This window comes from Trichechus manatus, unplaced genomic scaffold, assembly GCF_000243295.1.
Source record: "Trichechus manatus latirostris isolate Lorelei unplaced genomic scaffold, TriManLat1.0 scaffold00113, whole genome shotgun sequence".
Classification (NCBI taxonomy): Eukaryota; Metazoa; Chordata; class Mammalia; order Sirenia; family Trichechidae; genus Trichechus; species Trichechus manatus.
In genome coordinates, this window is record NW_004444049.1 from 6,513,288 (window position 1) to 6,530,846 (window position 17,559).

The following is a 17,559-nucleotide window of genomic DNA, read 5'->3' on the forward strand; positions in this document are numbered from 1 at the left end:
CCACCCCTCCCCTGCCCCCCTACCCCTGGGGCAGAGGCCACGGTCCTGAGCTACGATGGTTCCATGTACATGAAGATCATGCTACCTAATGCCATGCACACGGAAGCGGAGGACGTGTCTCTGCGCTTCATGTCCCAGCGGGCCTATGGACTCATGATGGCCACCACCTCCCGGGAGTCCGCCGACACCCTGCGCCTCGAGCTGGACGGGGGGCAGATGAAGCTCACGGTCAACCTCGGTAACCATCCACCCCAGTGACCACCTGACCCGGTGACCGCCCTGCCCGCACCTCCTAGCCCTCCCTGGCCTGGCTCTGACCACCCCCTCTGTCTGGAGAAGCTGGTGGGGACACCGGTGAGAGGTGCCCTCGGCAGGGTTTGGAGGTGGGAGGTGCCAGCCTGGGCCGGAGCCCTGCAAGCTCTGTCCCCCGGGGGAGGGTGCGCAGCGTAGGGAGATGCTCCCGGCCTGACAACACTGAGTGGTGGAGACCCAGAGGGCGGCCACACCGTCTGCCTGAGTGTGCCCAGGGTGTGCCAGCTGTCCTCCCAGGGCACACACGTGGCACCTCGGCAGCACCCGGCCTGCACACATGCATGCTGACACAATTCATTCTTGGTTGTGTGCTCACCCGCTTGCTCATTCCTTGGCTTATTCATTGGGGCAGTGCTCACGGACGCCCCCTGAGTGCCAAGCCTGAGCTCAGGGCAGCGGCAGATGCCGAGATGAGGAGAAGCCTGCATCAGCCGCCCTCGTCTGCCCCACCTGTGCAGAGTCATCTCTAGGTCTGGGTCTGTGTGTAGGTGCTCGGGTACACGAACTACAGCTACACAGCCCCTTCCCTTTAGCTAGCGCTGTGCATCCACATTTGAGTCATATAGCTGACCCAGGAAGACACACACACACAAACCAAACCCACTGCCATTGAGTCAATTCTGGCACATGGTGACCCCACATGCTTCAGAGCAGAATTGAGCTCCATAGAGTTTTCTTGGCTGTAATCATTATGGAAGCAGATCACCAGGCCTTTGTTCTGTGGTGCTGCTGGGTGGGTTCGAACCACCAACCTTTTGATTAGCAGCCAAGCACAGACCTTTGTGCCACCCAGGGACCTGTGAAGACACCACGTAGGTGTTAAAACCCAACCCATTGCCGGTGAGTCAATTCTGACTTATAGTGACCCTGTAGGACAGAGCAGAACTTCCCCGTAGGGGTCTACTCTATCCTATAGGGTTACTGTGGAAGTGGTGGGTTGGAACCTCCAACCTTTTGATTAGCAGCCGAGCGCTTAACCACTGCGCTACTGGGGCTCCTTACATAGACATTACCCTCCTGTTTTATAGGTTAGGAAATTCATATACTCACGCGTGCAACATCACGAAGCTAGTGATGGCGGGGAGATGACAACCCTGGACTTCCGTCTTAAAGTTGAGTGCTTTTCCCGTGACCCCCTTTGCGGTGTCCTGGAACAGAGCCAGGCTGCTGACTCTCGCCATTAGATGGCACTCTTCTCTGCCTGTGCCCATGTGTGAGAGAGAGCCTCAGCGCTGCTTCACTAGTGGTCCCGGGGTGCCCGTGGGGCAGGACGGTGAGACCTATTGGCTTGCTCGTGGGCTTCAGTCCTCATGCTCAGGGACGAGAGGAAAGCAGCAGACTCACTTATTCAGCCAGTGTTTATGGGGCACCTTATGAGTGCCAGGTAGGTTCTGAACCCCAGGGGTGCAGCAGCGAATAAGACAAAGTCCCCACCTTGTGAAGCGTTTTGCTCCAGGGGAACCCCGGGAGTGGTGGTCCTCTGCTGTCCAGGCTGGGGTCACATCAGTCCATCTCAGCCGGGCCTCTCTAAGCTTATATAAATGTAGCACCTCTTGTGTCCTGGACCAGACGAGACATCAGTCTCTTCTGAGAAGATTAGAATCCTCGTTGGAGAGAAGACAGAGCTTTGAGCCTTTAACTATTTATCTAGAGTCTCATCCTAACATTGGCTTCTGGGGCATTTTGGGCCAGATCAGGGCCTTTTGGGGGCCAGTTACTTCATTAATAAACTTATACTGTCCTTTCCTTTCCCCCTTTTGGCCATTTGGCCTTTGTACTCTCAGGACGAGGATTTGCCAAGAGTGACTGAGGCTGGAGAGGGGGGAGGTGTGCAGGTGGGCGGGCCTCAGTGGAAGTTTCCCTGAGGTGTTCCTGCTTCTGTCCATGATCACAGCCCGTGGACAGTGGATGGTGGGCGGGGGGCAGCTCTGCTGGGGAGAGCAAGTTAGGAAACACCCCTTGGCCAACCCTCCAGAGGACTGCCCAACACCCCCTTGCATCCTGGAGACCATCATAAATGGAGGGACCAGCCCAGGACCTCACGAGTGGTCCTGTGCCCAGCCTGAGACCTGCCCCCTTCTGGGGCCGAGCGCGTGGCTCGGTGTGCTGGTGGGAGACAGCAGGGAGAATCCCGTCCTCCTCCTTGCAGGGAAGGCTCTAGGAGGCAGATGGCTTCTTTCTTCCTTGGACTGCCTTAGGAAAAAGGTTGTGTTTCTCTAAATTAGACAGGAGGAGAGTCCTTGGCCAGGAAAAGTATCTGGTGGGACCTTGGGCCTTTCCACTCTTAGAGTCTTCTCTCTCCTCCCCTTGGGCATGCTTTTCCGTCCATGCCACACAAGTACTTCAAGAACAAGGCGGCCCTCCTGGCAGGCCTGGTCATGTTAAGAACAGGCTTCCCAGACTGCCAAGCAGCAGGACTGTCCTCTGGCCCCTCTCCCACCCTGGTTGTGCCCCCGCCCTGCCACAAAGCTGTATGTGCTGAGATGCCGTCTCGAATATAGCCCATGAAAAACCATCCATGGAGCCCGACTGATGTAGGTACCTGCAGACACATAGGTGGTCCGCACCCAGCCACGTAGCCTCAGGCTGTAATGGGAAGAGCACTGGGCTCAGAGCCAGAAGATCTGGGTTCTAGCCCTGGTGTCTCGACTGCTGGGTAAGTCATTTCCCTTCTCTGAGCCTCTGCTTTCTTACCTGTAAAATGGGGATAAGAATTCTCATTCTGCTCCTTTCCATGTGGTTTTGAGGCTTCGATGGAATCATGGGTGTGAAGACATTACACAGATGCAAGACACATGCTTAGAGACCCACCCAGCCTCTCTGTACTGGCTTAGAGCCAGGCCTGAGGGAGTCCGGTCCCTGTCCTGTTCACGACCCAGGGCCTGCAGGGCCTCACAGACAGGCACCACCAAAGCCCTTGGCCTGGGCTGGACTCGCTGCTGGGGAATCGAGGGGAGCCTGATGCCGCCTGGGCTCTGGCCTTTGGTCTCATCCTCTAGGAGGGAGGCCAGACTTAGCGGAGGCAGCGTTGCAGCTAGTCAGGTGCAGCTAATGATGCAGGCTCAGTGCTGGGCCCTGTACTGAAGAGGGCCCTGAGGCTGTGGTGACGACTTGGCGGGCGCTGGGAGGAGGCCCTCAGTGCCAGCCTCAGGAGATGGGTTATTTGCTAGGCCTGAGGAGGCCAGAGGCGCTGCTGCCTCTTGCCAGGCAGAGGACTGCAGCAAGACTGGATTGGGCCTCCTGCCCCGCTTCAAGCCTCCACCGCACGGCAGCCCCGAGCCAGCTCCCGGAGTCCTCTGCTCTCCCCTGAGCAGGGCAGTTGACCTCTGTCCCTAGAAGACGGTAGTGTCCCCTGGGTTCTTTCCCCTGTTCCAGTGTGGCCTGGGTCCCTGCCTTCTGCCTGGGGTGTGGCCTCTGAGGCCTCTTCCCCTCGTCCCTGGAGTGCCCCCACCACCTGTGCCCACACAGCCCCAGCTCTGAGCGAGGGTGGAGGGTGCACTGTAATGAGGGAATCACCAAGCTGGAGGGGCCCTTTGGGGTCACACCATTCAGTCTGCCCCAGAGGGACTCGCCCGCCGGCCGGGGTGTCTCCCAGCACCAGGAGCGCCCACCTCTGAGATGGTCAACCTACCCTTCTGAAATCCCCACTTGTGGGCCTAGCTCTGCCCTCTTGAGCAACACAGAGCGGGTCTAACCCTCCTTCGTTTAAAGCCAGGCTGCCCTTCAAAGCCTTTTAATCCCTGGGGCCATTGAAGGAGAGCGCTTCCTGCCTGAGGCCATAGGTTCTTTCAGGAGTTCCTGAGTTCCTCCCATAGGCTGGCCCTGAACGAAGGCTGCACCAGTTGTGCCCGCCACTCTGCTGTCCCTCCCAAGATGAGACGCCAGTCGGTGGGCTCTTGACACTGGCCTTGCTAGAGCCTTGGTCTCCAATCCTCCATCCGGGCAGGAGGGGACCAGAAGGCTGCGTTCACTTCCTTGATTTTCCTTTGTGGGGATTACCTTCTCCCACCTGTCCCATCACCCATTTGCATCCTGACCTGGTCTGTGTCCGGCAGGGCGTTGGCGGGTCTGGGCAGGCCAGTCAGTCTATCCATTTCCTGCATGCGAGGCGCAGGTTATTATTAGGGCTCCCCGACTGTGTGCTGGGCCGGCATGTGTACAGAAGGCTGAGTTTCCCCCACTCACTCTCAGTTCCTGGCTGCTCTCCTCCAGCCCCACCAGCAGGAGGCTTCTGAGGGTGGACTTGCTGCAGGGGGTGGGCCTGGCGCTAACACCTCTTCTCCGGACAGACGGACATGTGAACTTCCCCAAGCCTGGCACTCCCCTGCTGGGGAGGGCAAAGAATGGAGCTCTGATCCTGGGGCCTCTTTCCCAACAGGGGATAGGCCAGCCCTCCCAGCCCCCTTTTTTCTTTTTTGGACCCTTCATTGGTGAAGACTCTGCTGGCCCCGAGAGAGCCCCCGTGACCCGACTCCAGGGCTTGGCACCCTCTCTCCCTGTCCCCCCTCTCCTTCCCGCCGCCGCCCTGCTGACCTCACTTTTTCTCTTCCTCCTTTCTCTCTGACCCTCTCTACCTCCTACCTCTCACTGTGACTCTGACTTCCCCCTGTGTCTGCCCCTTGGCCTTTCTCCGCCTCTTCTGCCCCTCTGTTGGTGCCAGGCTGTGGCCGAGGGTCCCGGCTGCTCCCCCCACTCTTCTGCTGCGGTTGACAACGCGTGTGGAACTCAGCTGTACTGCCCGAGGGGCCCATGGCCCCCCGAGTCACAGGGGGCCTCTGCGTACCTCCACTACAGGAACCTTCAGGGGCCCAGGGGATGCCAGGTGCCACCCCCTTTGCTTCCTGGGCCACCGGGTATGTGGGCAGAGCCTGTCCTGGGAGGAGGGGCAGGATGCCAAGGATATTGCTAAGGAGGACCTGGAGGCCCTTCTGTGCAGGCAGGGCCAGCCTGGGATCTCTTGTTCAGCCCCTCAGTTCACAGAGGGGAAGCTGAGGCTCGGAGCAGAGGGATTTGCCTGAGGTCACACAGTGAGTTAGTGTGAGGACTGGGATTAGGACCCGCTTTTCCGCCTCACAGTCCAGAACTTTCTCCCATCCCAGGCAGCCCCTCTCTCCTTCAGGCTGAGGCGGGGTCTGGGTCTGATGGAATGATGCAGGCATCCAAAGACCTAAACCAGAGCTTCACAGGACCCCAGCACTCTGTCCCCTCAACAAGTGCTGGCTGACCCCCTCCCCTTGTGATAATGTGTCTGGCTGGGGGACTGGGGCCGGGGCTGCAGGCTCTGAGCAGACAGTGTGCTTTGTGGCTACGTGGGGCCCTCGACCCTGGAGTGGGAGGAGAGCAATACCAGGGCTGGGGCAGGGCCTGGGCACTTTGCTCGGGATGCCTGCTTATGCACGCCTCACTTTGCATCCTGAGAAGTCATTCTGGGGGGCCCTGTCTGTGAGGCCTCTGCCCCTCCCTAGTCCCTCTTCAGGGTGAAGGGCTATGCTCGACCCTCAGTGGCAGCCTGGCATCCTCCAGGACAGGAAGCGGTGGAAGGAAGGTTCCTGGAGGGGGGGTGCTAGCCCCCTGGGACTTTGGGAGTCGTATGGCCACGGGAAGGGGACCCTGGGACGGACCCCACCGTTTAGCTCAGAGCCTAGAAGTGTCACAGCCTGGGCTCTGAGCAGGGAGTCGTCCCAGAGCAGGGGATGCAGGGACTCTGGCCTCCCCACCAATCTCCCCCCCAGAGACTGGGGAGATGGGGGTTGGTCAGGCCCTCAGCCCTGCATGACCCCCTGTACGACTGGGATCCCCAAGGTGCCCATCTCCCTCAGACACGAGGGGCCTGGGCCCCTCTAAGAAGGGGGGCACAAGCCCTTCTCTCATCACCCAACTGCCCTGCCTCCCAGCTCTGGGGAGGGTTGGAGCCCTTTTGGGGGCAGGAGGGACAGGGGTCCAACTGAGGAAGGGGAGAGGGCACCTGGGCACGCGTGGTCCCCAGAAAGTGGCCCTGGGGGGAACCCCCGCCTGCAGACACCCCTCCCTGTGAAGGATGTAAAAAAAAAAAAAAAAAAAAAAAAACCTTGTTCTGCCTTTTGTCTCCCCTCCCCCTCTGCCCGCCCCATGGCCCCCCCAGACTGCCTGCGTGTCGGCTGCGCACCCAGTAAGTGGCTTCCCTCTTCTGCAAAGACCCAAGGGGACTGGGATGCTGGACACTGGGATTTGGGGAGGGGTAATGGGGGAGGAGGAGGCTTCATCTCTGGCTTGTATGTGGGTTGGGCAGTGGGTGGGGGGAGGGAAGCTGGCGTTGAGAGTGGGATTGATGGGGTTGTGGATGGCAGAATGGACCAAGAGGCAGAGGGCCCTGGTCAGGAGGCTCACTGGGTACTGGGAGGGGGAGGCAGACTCCTTGTCATGCCGAGTCAGCGGGAGGGTGGGGAAGAGGCAGAAATCGAGACTCAGGTAGCACCTGCAGCAGGACAGTGCCTCCACCCTATTGCAGGAAGGAGCCTTGAGGGGGCTGGGGATATTCTGCTGCACCTGCAGTGGTGGCCACAAGGGGGCGGGCGAGGCACATGGGAAAGAAGATGAGGGCCGGGAGGCCAGCTTAGAGCCCCAAAGTTCAGCCCTTCACAGCTCCTGTGTCGGGTGAGGACGACTTTGTCAAATGGGGGTTCTTTCAGAGGGGTCAGATGGAGAGTGGGAGTGGACATTCCTGAGCATACGAGTGTACCTGGGTTCAGTGCTCTGTCTGTTTCTGCCTGGTGTATTTGCCTGAGGCTGCACACGAGAGCCCTCCAGCATGGGAGGCAGATATAGAAAAGTCTGTGTGTGCTTGGTGCTTCTTTCTTTGTGCGTGTGGCATGGTCATGGGCATGTATGTGAACCCTGCTGGCCCACCAGTACCAGTTGCCCTCAAGTCGATTCCAACTCATGGTGACCCCATGTGTGTCAGAGTAGAACTGTGCTCCATAGGGTTTTCAATGGCTGATTTTTTGGAAGTAGATTGCCAGGCCTTTCTTCTGAGGCATCTCTGGGTGGACTCGAACCTCCAACCTTTTGACTAGCGGCCGAGCGTGTTAACTGTTCGCACCACCCAAGTTCTCCTTTAATGCCAGCACCGTCCCCCCAGGAGCAGATATTATCTAATAGGCAAGGTAAATTGTAGTGAAATTGTAGTGATCATCTGTAGTGAAATTGTTCACTATAGATTAGTAAGTACAAGTAAGCCTGTGCTTACCTTGCTTACTGGGTCATCTGCCCCAGTCAGGGATTATAAATTTGAAAAGAGGCTTTGATTCTGTAGGAAGGTGCCGTGGGGCTGGGAGAGAGACAGATGCCAGCCATACCTAGAAGCGGAATCTTTGATGTGGTGGAAAAATGTGAAATTGTTCACTACAGATGACCTGGTAAGCAACGTAAGCACTGTGCTTATTTTGCCCATTGGGTAATCTGCCCCTGCTTCCACCCCAGCTAGAATAAGCATCAAGGGTCCCAGGGATGATCTGGGAGCATTGAAAAGTTCAGCAACATTTGAAAGATACGTATGTTTTACTTTAGACTTGGGTGCACAGTAAGGCTCTGTGCAGTCTTAAAGTTTGAAGTCTGTGCGTATATGCTGAGAGTTTAGCTGCTGGCTACCACAGTGGAGGGCCTTAGAAGTCTTGGGGAATGTGTGAGTGTCAGCGTGCAGGGCCTCAGTGTGCAACTCCAGGTGGCCCCATTCACATCATATTCTAGGTGAATGGCACCCAATGAGGTCGTGTGGAGTGGGAGTGCCAAGTGTGTCTATGTGTATGACTAGGTGTGTACAAGTTCTGAATACGTATGTGCTCCAGGTGTGAAGTGAAGCCGCGTGCGCACGTGTGTGTACTTGTGTGCAGACATGGGCCATAAGGTCGTATGGATGCATACGCATGCACACGTGTGTGCAGTGATGAGGCTGTCTGTGTGCCTGCCCCGGGTGGTACATGAAGCCCTGCATGAACACGTATAGGTGCATGCTCACTCCCTCCTTGGTGCTGCAGGTAAAGGCCCCGAGACGCTCTTTGCGGGGCACAAGCTCAATGACAATGAGTGGCACACGGCGAGGGTGGTGCGGCGTGGCAAGAACCTGCAGCTGTCTGTGGACAATGTGACCGTGGAGGGTAGGTGGTCTGAGACCAGGGAGGTGGACACATCTCTAGGGTTTGGCCCCATTCTTCTTGGTGACCACTGACTGGGCTACCATTCCCGGGGCACTGTCTGGGCAAGTCGCCGGTGCCATTTCTCCCCAAGGGGTGGTATATTATGGGGGTCTGGGCTCCGGGGGCCATTTCACCTCCCCCCAGGCAGCATTTCCCTGGAAACCTGTCAGCCCTTGACTCAACGAGTCCCTCAACTCCTCCTTGTCACCAGGAGTTGTGCTTGCTGCTAGCACCTCCCCGAGGGCATCTCTGCTGATGCTTCTCACATGGGACCCTCAGGTGGAGGGTGAGGCTCCTGGGACCCTGAGGCCCAGCCCCACAGATGATCCTGCAGTCAGTGCCCAAAAGCCACCCCTCATTTCTTTCTCCTGTCCTGAGCAGGACAGATGGCAGGAGCCCATACGCGGCTGGAGTTCCACAACATCGAGACGGGTATCATGACGGAGCGGCGTTTCATCTCTGTGGTGCCCTCCAACTTCATCGGGCACCTGAGTGGGCTGGTGTTCAACGGCCAGCCCTACATGGACCAGTGCAAGGACGGCGACATCACCTACTGCGAGCTGAACGCTCGCTTTGGCCTGCGTGCCATTGTGGCAGACCCTGTCACCTTCAAGAGTCGCAGCAGCTACCTGGCACTTGCCACGCTCCAAGCCTATGCTTCAATGCACCTCTTCTTCCAGTTCAAGACCACAGCCCCTGATGGGCTTCTCCTGTTCAACTCGGGCAACGGCAATGACTTCATTGTCATCGAGCTGGTCAAAGGGTGAGGTGCTTGGCCTTGTACCACTGTCAAGGAAGTGGTCCCCTTCCCCGTCTGGCCAAGATACAGCTCCCCAACCACTGGCTGAGATGGCCGATCCCCCCAAACCACAGGCTGAGATGCAGTTCCCCAACCACCAGCCAAGATGGAGAAGAAGCAGCCCCTTCTTCCGCTCTGGTGACTCCCCAGTTGCTTCCTTGCCAAGGGCTTTCCAGTTGCAGCCATTCTCTGCTCACTGTTCTGGCTCAGGCCTCCTGCCATCTCCACAGGCAGTAGACAGAGTCTTGTCTCTGTGGTTTCTCGCTTTAGAGGACCCCACCCGAAGGCAGCTCTGCCCCTGCCTCCAGAGGCCCCCAACGCCCCATAAACCTCTCCCCTTGACCAGCTTCTCCTCTGAGCCCGTGTCACAGACACCAGCTCCTCTGTGGCCTCCCTCCCCTTGTTCTCCCCAGGATGGGACCTCCCACTAGAGTCCTCTTGCTGTTGGTGTGAGTCCCTCTCTTACTGGGTCAGGAATGCTGCCCTCCTTCTCTGTCCCTTCTTCCTGTGGCCCCTAGGACTCCTGACTGCCATAGCTCCTCCCCCAGCATGGCCCCGCCTGACCCAGTGTCTCCTCCCTACTGTGGGGCAGGTACATCCACTACGTGTTTGACCTGGGGAACGGCCCATCCTTGATGAAGGGGAACTCAGACAAACCAGTCAATGACAACCAGTGGCACAACGTGGTGGTGTCCAGGGACCCGGGCAACGTACATACGCTCAAGATCGACTCCCGCACTGTCACGCAGCACTCCAATGGCGCCCGAAACCTCGATCTCAAAGGTGGGGCCTGGGGCCTCCGAGAAGGTCCGGTCCTAGTTCAGACACCCCCTCCACCCCAGCAAGGCCAGTCTCTTCCTGGGACACTTCAGCACTCTTGTGATCCTCCATCTGCCTCTGCCCATAGCGTCCCATTGCTCTTTCCCCTGCTCAGCTCTCCTGCGAGTCTGCTGTCTCCACCCTGGAAGCCTGGCCACAGAATGTTCTCACCAGGCGCCAGGTGGCCTCACTCTAGAGCTAGGAGTAGATAGGCTAGGCCTTCCGGGGACCCCTTGGACTCCGAGGTTGAGGAGCCTGCCTTGGGTGAGAGCTGGAGAGAGAACAAGGGGTGTAGCCTCCTGGCAGATGCCTCCATTGGGTGGGGTGAAGGGGGCAGTTGATGAGGGAGGAGGGGTAGCAGTAGCTGGGGTCCCTGGGGGCTGATCATCTATCTTGGGCATTGGCTAGGCTAGCTCTGGGGACTTTCTGGACCCCAGGCCTCCCCTGGTGGGCTCAGGGTCACACCAGTGTCCTGTTTCCCCAGCACCTTTTCAGCAGTCACTGGCGGCCACATTTACCTGGCCCCAGAATGACTGGCTGAGAACAGGGACGAGGAGGATGAGCTAAGGGACCCAGGCATTGGAACGGGAGTGAGGCCGAGGACTGCGTGTTCCCCAGCACCCACTGGGGCAGTGTGAGCTACTTCCTTGCACATGTTCAAAGATACCCTCTGTCCCATACGGACCCCTGGGTGTCACTGTGACTCAAACCGTCAGAACTGGGAGGGTCCTCAGAGACCACTAACTCCACTCCCTTTTGTAGAGAGGTGGAAACAAGTTCAGAGACGCTAGATGGCTTGCCTGAGGTCACAAAGTGAGTAGACAGTAGACAGCTTTGGAACTAAACTAGATCCTAGGTCCCATCTCGTTGCATCCCATTGCCGTTGAGTCCATTCAGACTCATAGCGACCCTATAGGACAGAATAGAACTGCCCCACAGGGTTTCCAAGGAGAAGCTGGTGGATCTGAACTGCCAACCTTTTGGTAGGGTTGCTATGAGTCAGAATCAAAGGCAGCGGGTTTTGGTCTCATTACACAGTGCTGTGAATTCTCCCTACTCCCAGAAGGGGGCGCTGTGCCACAGGTAATCCAAAGTGGCAGCACACCCTTGGGTCATCCAGGCCCGTCTCGCGTTGCATTGAGCTGTGGCCAGGCAGCGGGACTGACCAGGATTCTTGGCTGAGACCAGTAACAGACTGGGCTTTCTGAGCTCTGCTGTGGACTGGCCAAGGGGTCCAGGGATTTAGTCTCCATGTGGCTAGGCAGTGATACAGGAATCAGGTGTCCCCAGGAGATTGTCTTTCCATTGTCCCCAGGCCAAGCCCTAGTTGCTGGGGGCTGGGCTTAGAAACCCCCAAGAGAGAACTCAGCACTGGGGAGTCTGGGAGAGACCTGCTGGAGTTCTGGAACTGGAGACTTAGGCGGAGGAAGCGGGAGTAGGGGGATGGGACCGCACATCTATGAAAGGCCCTGATTGCAGGCCGGAACTGGAATCAAATGTGTGGGAGAGAGCACGGGGCAGGCGCCTCCAGCTGCACCCCCCACCCCGGGCATCTGGGCTTCTCTGGGAGGGGAGCAGACAGATGGCAAAGTGGAGAAGGAAGAGGTGGGTGGGGGTGGGACTGTGCAGGTCGCTGGATCTCTGGGAGGGAAGTGGAGTCTGGGTTGGGATACCGAGAGCCTGGGAGGCTGGGAGGACCTGCCAACTGATAGTCTAGGGGCGGGATGGGAACGGGGAAGCCTGGGTTTTGACCCCGCTCCCCTTGCAGGAGAGTTGTACATTGGCGGTCTGAGCAAGAACATGTTCAGCAACCTGCCCAAGCTGGTGGCCTCCCGGGACGGCTTTCAGGGCTGCCTGGCCTCTGTGGACCTCAACGGGCGCCTCCCAGACCTCATCGCCGACGCCCTGCACCGCATCGGGCAGGTGGAGAGGGGCTGTGACGGTGAGTGGAGGGTGGACCCATTCAGGGTGGCCCTGCTAGCTGCAGAGAGACAGGCCGGGGCAGGGTAGTCTCTGCCCAGGAAAGTGGCCTTCCTTCTCAGGGCAGCGGGACAGCGGGGTGAAGACTCACTTGCCCTCCCTGTGGTCTCTCGCCTGGTTTCCTATCATAATCCAAGGCCAAACCTAGCAGTCCTTAAGTCCCTCCCAGCCCCACCCCTGGTCAGTGCCGGGCCTTGGCCCTAAAGCTTCCGCACCTCCTGGGGAGGGAGGGGGCTTGGCTGAGCGGGGGGTGTTCCTCCTCCTGCCTCTTCCAGGCCCCAGCACCACCTGCACCGAAGAGTCCTGTGCCAACCAGGGCGTCTGCCTGCAGCAGTGGGACGGCTTCACCTGTGACTGCACCATGACTTCCTACGGTGGCCCTGTCTGCAATGACCGTGAGTGCTGGGGAGGGCCGAGGGCGTCGCGGGAGAGCCAGGCCCCTTGCAGCCACAGGGACTGCTGGGGAGGAGGGAGGGTCCCCGAGTGCTGCACTGCTTGCCGCCTTCTTATCACGAGAGCCCAGGTGGCGCTGCTGCCCTCTGTCCCCACCAAGAGTCTTTTCTCTCGGTCCTGTGCAGGAATAGCTTGCCGCTCCTGGAATCCCTGCGGGATCAGCTGGTAGATGGCTTCTCCCTCCTTACGAGAGGGTGGCGCACGGCTCCATTCAGCCACCACAGTGGTGTCAGCCTCTGTGGGGCTGGACTTGTTGCTGTCATGTGATTTTGGTGATGGCCTTACGTGGTGTGCACATAGCTCGCGTCTACCCGCTATTGCACAGGGGGGGGCTATTAGCCACCTGTACCCCCTTTCCTCTGGTGCCCTCAGAAGCCTGCAATGGAAGCCTGTTCTTTCCTGCCCAGAATAGGCTGCACCCCAGAAGGCAGGCTCAGGGGATTCCCCAGAGGCCAGGCCACTGGGCAGCTGGCTTCCCCGAATTCAGGCCTTGCTGCTCCCCCTTCCTCTTCCAAGAATCCCAGCTGCAGGTTGTCCCTTCGAGCCGTAGGGTGCTCTCTAGTGTGTTCTCCTGGTTCTTCTCCCAGACTGGGCATCTGCCTGCCAACTTGCATATCGTCGGAGGCCCCTCCCGGGCAGCACTTTCCAGTCCCTGGTGGGTGGTGGGTGGTGGGTGGTGGCCAGCAGCTGGTTAGAGCCTGGAGGAAGGAGGGCAGCTGGACATAAGGGGGAGAGGCCATGCCCTACTTTGGTGGGGGACTTTGGAGTTTCCCTAGGATGATTGGGCTGGGGGCTGGGGAGAGGGCAGCTTGAATTGTCTTCCCTGGGGAAGTCCTGGAGCCCTGGTGGTGAAGTGGTTAAAGCGATTGACTGCTATCTGAAAGGTCAGTGGTTCAAAACCACCAGCGGCTCCACAGGAGAAAGATGTGGCAGAAGACACACACACACACACACAAGGAAGCAAGGGCTCCTTCGTTTTACAAGCATGGAACTGAGGCCAGAGGGAGCCAGTGAGTTTCTGGAAGTAGTTAGTAGATCTGGAATAAGAACAGGGCTCAGGGCCTTTGTCTCCATCCCACCCTGCTGGGGCCTGTCCTCTGGGTGTGAGGGCTTACAGGGTAAACCTACTGCTTCCAGGGACTGGGGCTCTTGGGAGGGTCTTAAGTTTTCCTTCTTCTTTGGAAGAATGCCCAGACCACCTCCCTCGGTGATTTCCTAGTGCTCTCGGGTGTGGCCAGTCCTGGGTACCACCGTATCCCCTCCACGTTCCCACGGTTTTCCTCATCTGACCTGTGGCTCTCTGTGCCTTCTGAAATCTCCCAGTCAGCGGCCAGCTCGGGGGTCCTTCAGCCCTGGCTGCTGGGGTCTAAAGACAGGGCTGGGTCAAGGCTTCTCCCCTGCCAGGTAACTCAGCATTGAATAGGCGATCTGGAGATGGTCCCTTTGTTACTTACTAGTCACAGTCCCTACTGATTGTGTAGTGTCTTGTGGTCTACGAAGCCCTTTTCATCTGACCCTCAGAGAAGGTAGTGGGATGGAGACCATCCTTCGTATTTAACGGATGAGGAAACCTAGGCTTCTGAGAGGGCTGATCCCTCGCCCTAAGCCAGAGGGTGTCGGTGGTAGAGCTCAGCTAGAACCTAGGTGCTCTGACTCCCTGTCCCAAGCTCTCTGTATGTTACCCCCTGCCACCCACTGCTCATGGGTCCTGGGGGGGGGGTGCTCATGATGGAGGGGAGGCCATCAGGATCAAGGACTCTGCCACCCCGTGGTCACCACTTGACTCCCACATGGTGGAGCCTTCTGTCTTCTGGGAACATGGCATAGGATGTATTGGGGTTCAGGGAGCAGCCACCTTTCAGCAGGGGTGGGAAGAGAGGCTGGTCTGGGTTCCAGGCAGGTGAAACGGAACTGCCCTGCAGGACAGGGTGAGTTGGGGCTGGAGAACAGGGCCTATCCTGGGAGGTTTCACCGTTCTAGAGCACTGGTTTGCGTGTCTGGCGGCAGATCCGGACAGAGCTGTGGCACTTAAGACAAGGTGGGTGCAACCTGAGAGCCACTTGGGGATCAATGTACTGACCTTCAGAGACCCCTGACCCTGGGGCAGCTCTGATGTCTCTGCCCCCAAAGGCCAGGGGCAGGAATCTGGTGGGGTGGGGGCTCTGCCAGCATTTTTCCAGCCACAACCCCCTCTTCTCTTGGGCTCTTCATGCTTTCATGCTCTCTCTATGGTGGGGCTTCTTGGACTCTCCCCTGCCCCCCATGTACAAGGTCATCAGGAGCCCAGTGGGGGGGTGGGGCGGGTCAGTAAGCTCCACTCCTGGAGGCAGTGGGGACACCAGGGAGCCCTGGGCCTGAAGACAGGGAGGAGGGTGGGAATGGGCCAGGCGGAGGGTTGGGGTTGGGTTGGGGCGTGGAGCTGTCTGGTGGGGGAGAGAGACTAAGATGAGAGGTCCAACCTTCAGAACAGCCTTTCCCCCACGTCTCGTCTCCTGTCTCTTTATCTGTGACTTGGGGACTCTACCTGTGTTCCTCTAAGGCTCAGGTGTCTGGCGGGGAGAAGACCAGAGGGAGAGAATACTTCTCTTTAGTGAGAAGGAGGAGAGAGGGAGAGAGAGAGGAGGGAGAGAATACGAAATGAGAGGGCAAGGGAGGGTAGAAGGAGGCAGGGGCCCTTCCTGACATGCGCCCAGGGTTCCGGACAGGGGCTCCCACTGGGCCCGCGTGTGCTGTCTCTCCCAGCCTGTGTCAGCCTCTAGGCAGGCAGCTAGCTCCTCACCATCTCTGCCTCCTGTCTCCCATCTCCCCACTTGCTCCATTCTCTCTGCAGCCTCTATTGATCTCTCACACACCTCTGCCCCCCACCTTCGTTTTTGCCCTCTGTCTTCCCTCCCCCTCCCCAGCACCCCCTCCACTCTGGCCAGTTCCCACTCACTCATATTGATTGGCCTCTAGGCGGTTTCCCTTCCTCTCCTCTCACCACGGCTCCTCCCTCCCTCTCTCTGGGACCATAAATTTTCCACCTGCTCAGAGCTGTGTCGGTCTCTTTTCTAGAGTCAGGGGCACCGGAATGGGGGAGAGAGGGCCGGAGGACGAGGCTTCAGGGAGGCCAGCCCACTCTCCCCTTCCTATTGCCCCTCTCTCCTTCTCGCTCTATCCTACAAGTTCTTCAGGCCCCTGTCTCCACCTCGCCCCTCCTTCTACCCTCTGCCTCCTCCCCTCCACACCCTCTGCCCCCATCCTGGCAGAGAGTCATCTCTTTGGGCCCAGGTTGATGGGGGTGCTGAGGTGGCCCCTGGCATCCAGATGAGATCTGCAACGAAGAAAATCTCCCTCTCAGGCACTTACCTCGAGTGCTTCCCAGAGGCCCTCAAAAATCGGGGGTGGGGGGCAGATGTATGCGGGAGGCACCCTGAAAGGGGAGTGACTTCTCAGCTGGCTGTCAGTGGGGAAAGGAAGGGCTCTGTACTAAGTGGGTACTCAGTGGACGGGTGTCCTTTCGACCCCCTGTGGAGGGAGGGGTGGAGGATGATAGGGGGTAGAGGGGAGAGGAGGGCCAGAGGAGTCCGGGAGGGGCTTGTGCGAAGGTGAGGGGAGCACCGTATGGGGGTGGTGGTGAGGAGACTGTTGTGGTGTGCCTTACTCCTTATTACCTGCGGGGCTCTGGGTACAATGTTTGTATGCACATGGACGGCCCTGTTTTGGAGGCTGAGGTGTCTGGGCATGTGTGCAGGTTGGCCATTTATTGCCTGTGACCAAACATGTATGTGTGCGCGCATGTCTGCCTCTGTGAGCATGTGTACATGCCTGGCTGAGTGTGAGTCCGTGTGCTAGTGTCTACGAGCACATGTGTGCATATGTGTCTCAGTCTGTGTGTGCACGCGCACGCGCGCGCACACTGGCGCCTATATGGGTACGTGGGTGTCTCCGTGCCCAAGCCCGTCCACAGCCCAGCGTGCACGTGTGTTCCGAGGGGTGCGTGCAGAGGCGGCGGTGGCCGCATCTCTGCGCGCGGGCCCGGCGCGCACGGAGTCCGTCCAGGTGGGGGAGGGAGGGGGAGGAGCGCAGCCTCTACTGGAGCCTCGTCCTGTTCAATTATTCAGCAGGCCCTTCTCGAGGGCGGGAGCGCGCGGAGGGCGGGCCGAGCCGGGAAAGGCGAGCCGAGCGCGCTAGCCAGGTGCCGCGCGGAGCTGCCCAGCGCCGCTCGCAGCTCGGGAGCCGCGCGGTCCTCCGCCCTGCCCCTCCTCCCGCGCTCCCCCTCCCCTTCCCTCCCCACTCGCTCCCTCCCTCCTTCCCTCCCTCCCTCTCCTTTCCAGCCCTCTCAGCCTCTGCAGCAACACTCCGCTGCCTCCAGCTCTCCGCCGGAATCTGGCAGACTCGCGCCTTTCTTCGGCTCAGCCCAGTTCCCCTACTCGCCTCTCCCGTCCTCTCCTCTCCCTTCGTCCCCCCTCACCCGGATTTGCTTCCCTTTCCCCCTCCCCCCTCCCCGGCCGCTCCCTCCTTTCCCGGGGCCTCCGTCGGGCGGCCACGGCAGCGGCCCTGGTCTCCGTCGGTCCCCCGCTTGCCTTGCTGGGAATCGGGGCCTCCGTCCCTTTCTCTGCCTTCGCCCTCTCCCCCTCCGGCTCCCCCTCCCCCTCCCCGGCTCGGTTTTCCGCAGGATTTCCCTCGCGCCCCCTCCCTGCCTGGCCCTGCACCTCCCTGCTCTCCCCCGGCACCATGCCCCCTCCCCCGAGCGCTTCCCCGGGTTTCTGACGGCCCTCTGCGCTGTTCCGACCCCGCTAGCATGCGGGGAGACCCCTAGCTCTTCGCGATGGATCCAGGCGTCTTGGACCTTGACGCTGCCGCTGCGCGGACCCCGGTTTCCCCGGCGGCATCCAGTTGATTTCGTGGGCTCGGGACCGAGGCTTGGGCTCTGGTTTTCCTTCTCTTCACCCCTACCCCACTCCCGGGGCGCGGAGCAGGAGGGGGGCTTTGCGGTGCTGCGCAGCCCCCCGTCCCCGCCCCCAGCCATGGGGCTGTGAGGCG

The 17,559-nt window shown here is 59.3% G+C and overlaps 1 protein-coding gene across 4 annotated transcripts in view; it reads left to right on the forward strand.

Annotated features, from left to right (window-relative positions):
• The window catches only part of NRXN2 (neurexin 2), a 114,792-nt gene that overhangs the window by 54,517 nt on the left and 42,716 nt on the right, over positions 1-17,559 (forward strand). For 3 of the 4 annotated variants that reach the window (XM_004383769.2, XM_023738230.1, XM_023738229.1), the window contains 7 exons: positions 35-238; positions 6,434-6,460; positions 8,325-8,444; positions 8,865-9,246; positions 9,875-10,065; positions 11,870-12,043; positions 12,357-12,476. In XM_004383769.2, the coding sequence (XP_004383826.1) occupies positions 35-238; positions 6,434-6,460; positions 8,325-8,444; positions 8,865-9,246; positions 9,875-10,065; positions 11,870-12,043; positions 12,357-12,476 (1,218 nt within the window). Of the gene's footprint in view, positions 1-34; positions 239-6,433; positions 6,461-8,324; positions 8,445-8,864; positions 9,252-9,874; positions 10,066-11,869; positions 12,044-12,356; positions 12,477-17,559 lie in introns of those variants that run through there. The other variant, XM_023738231.1, reaches the window with a different exon arrangement.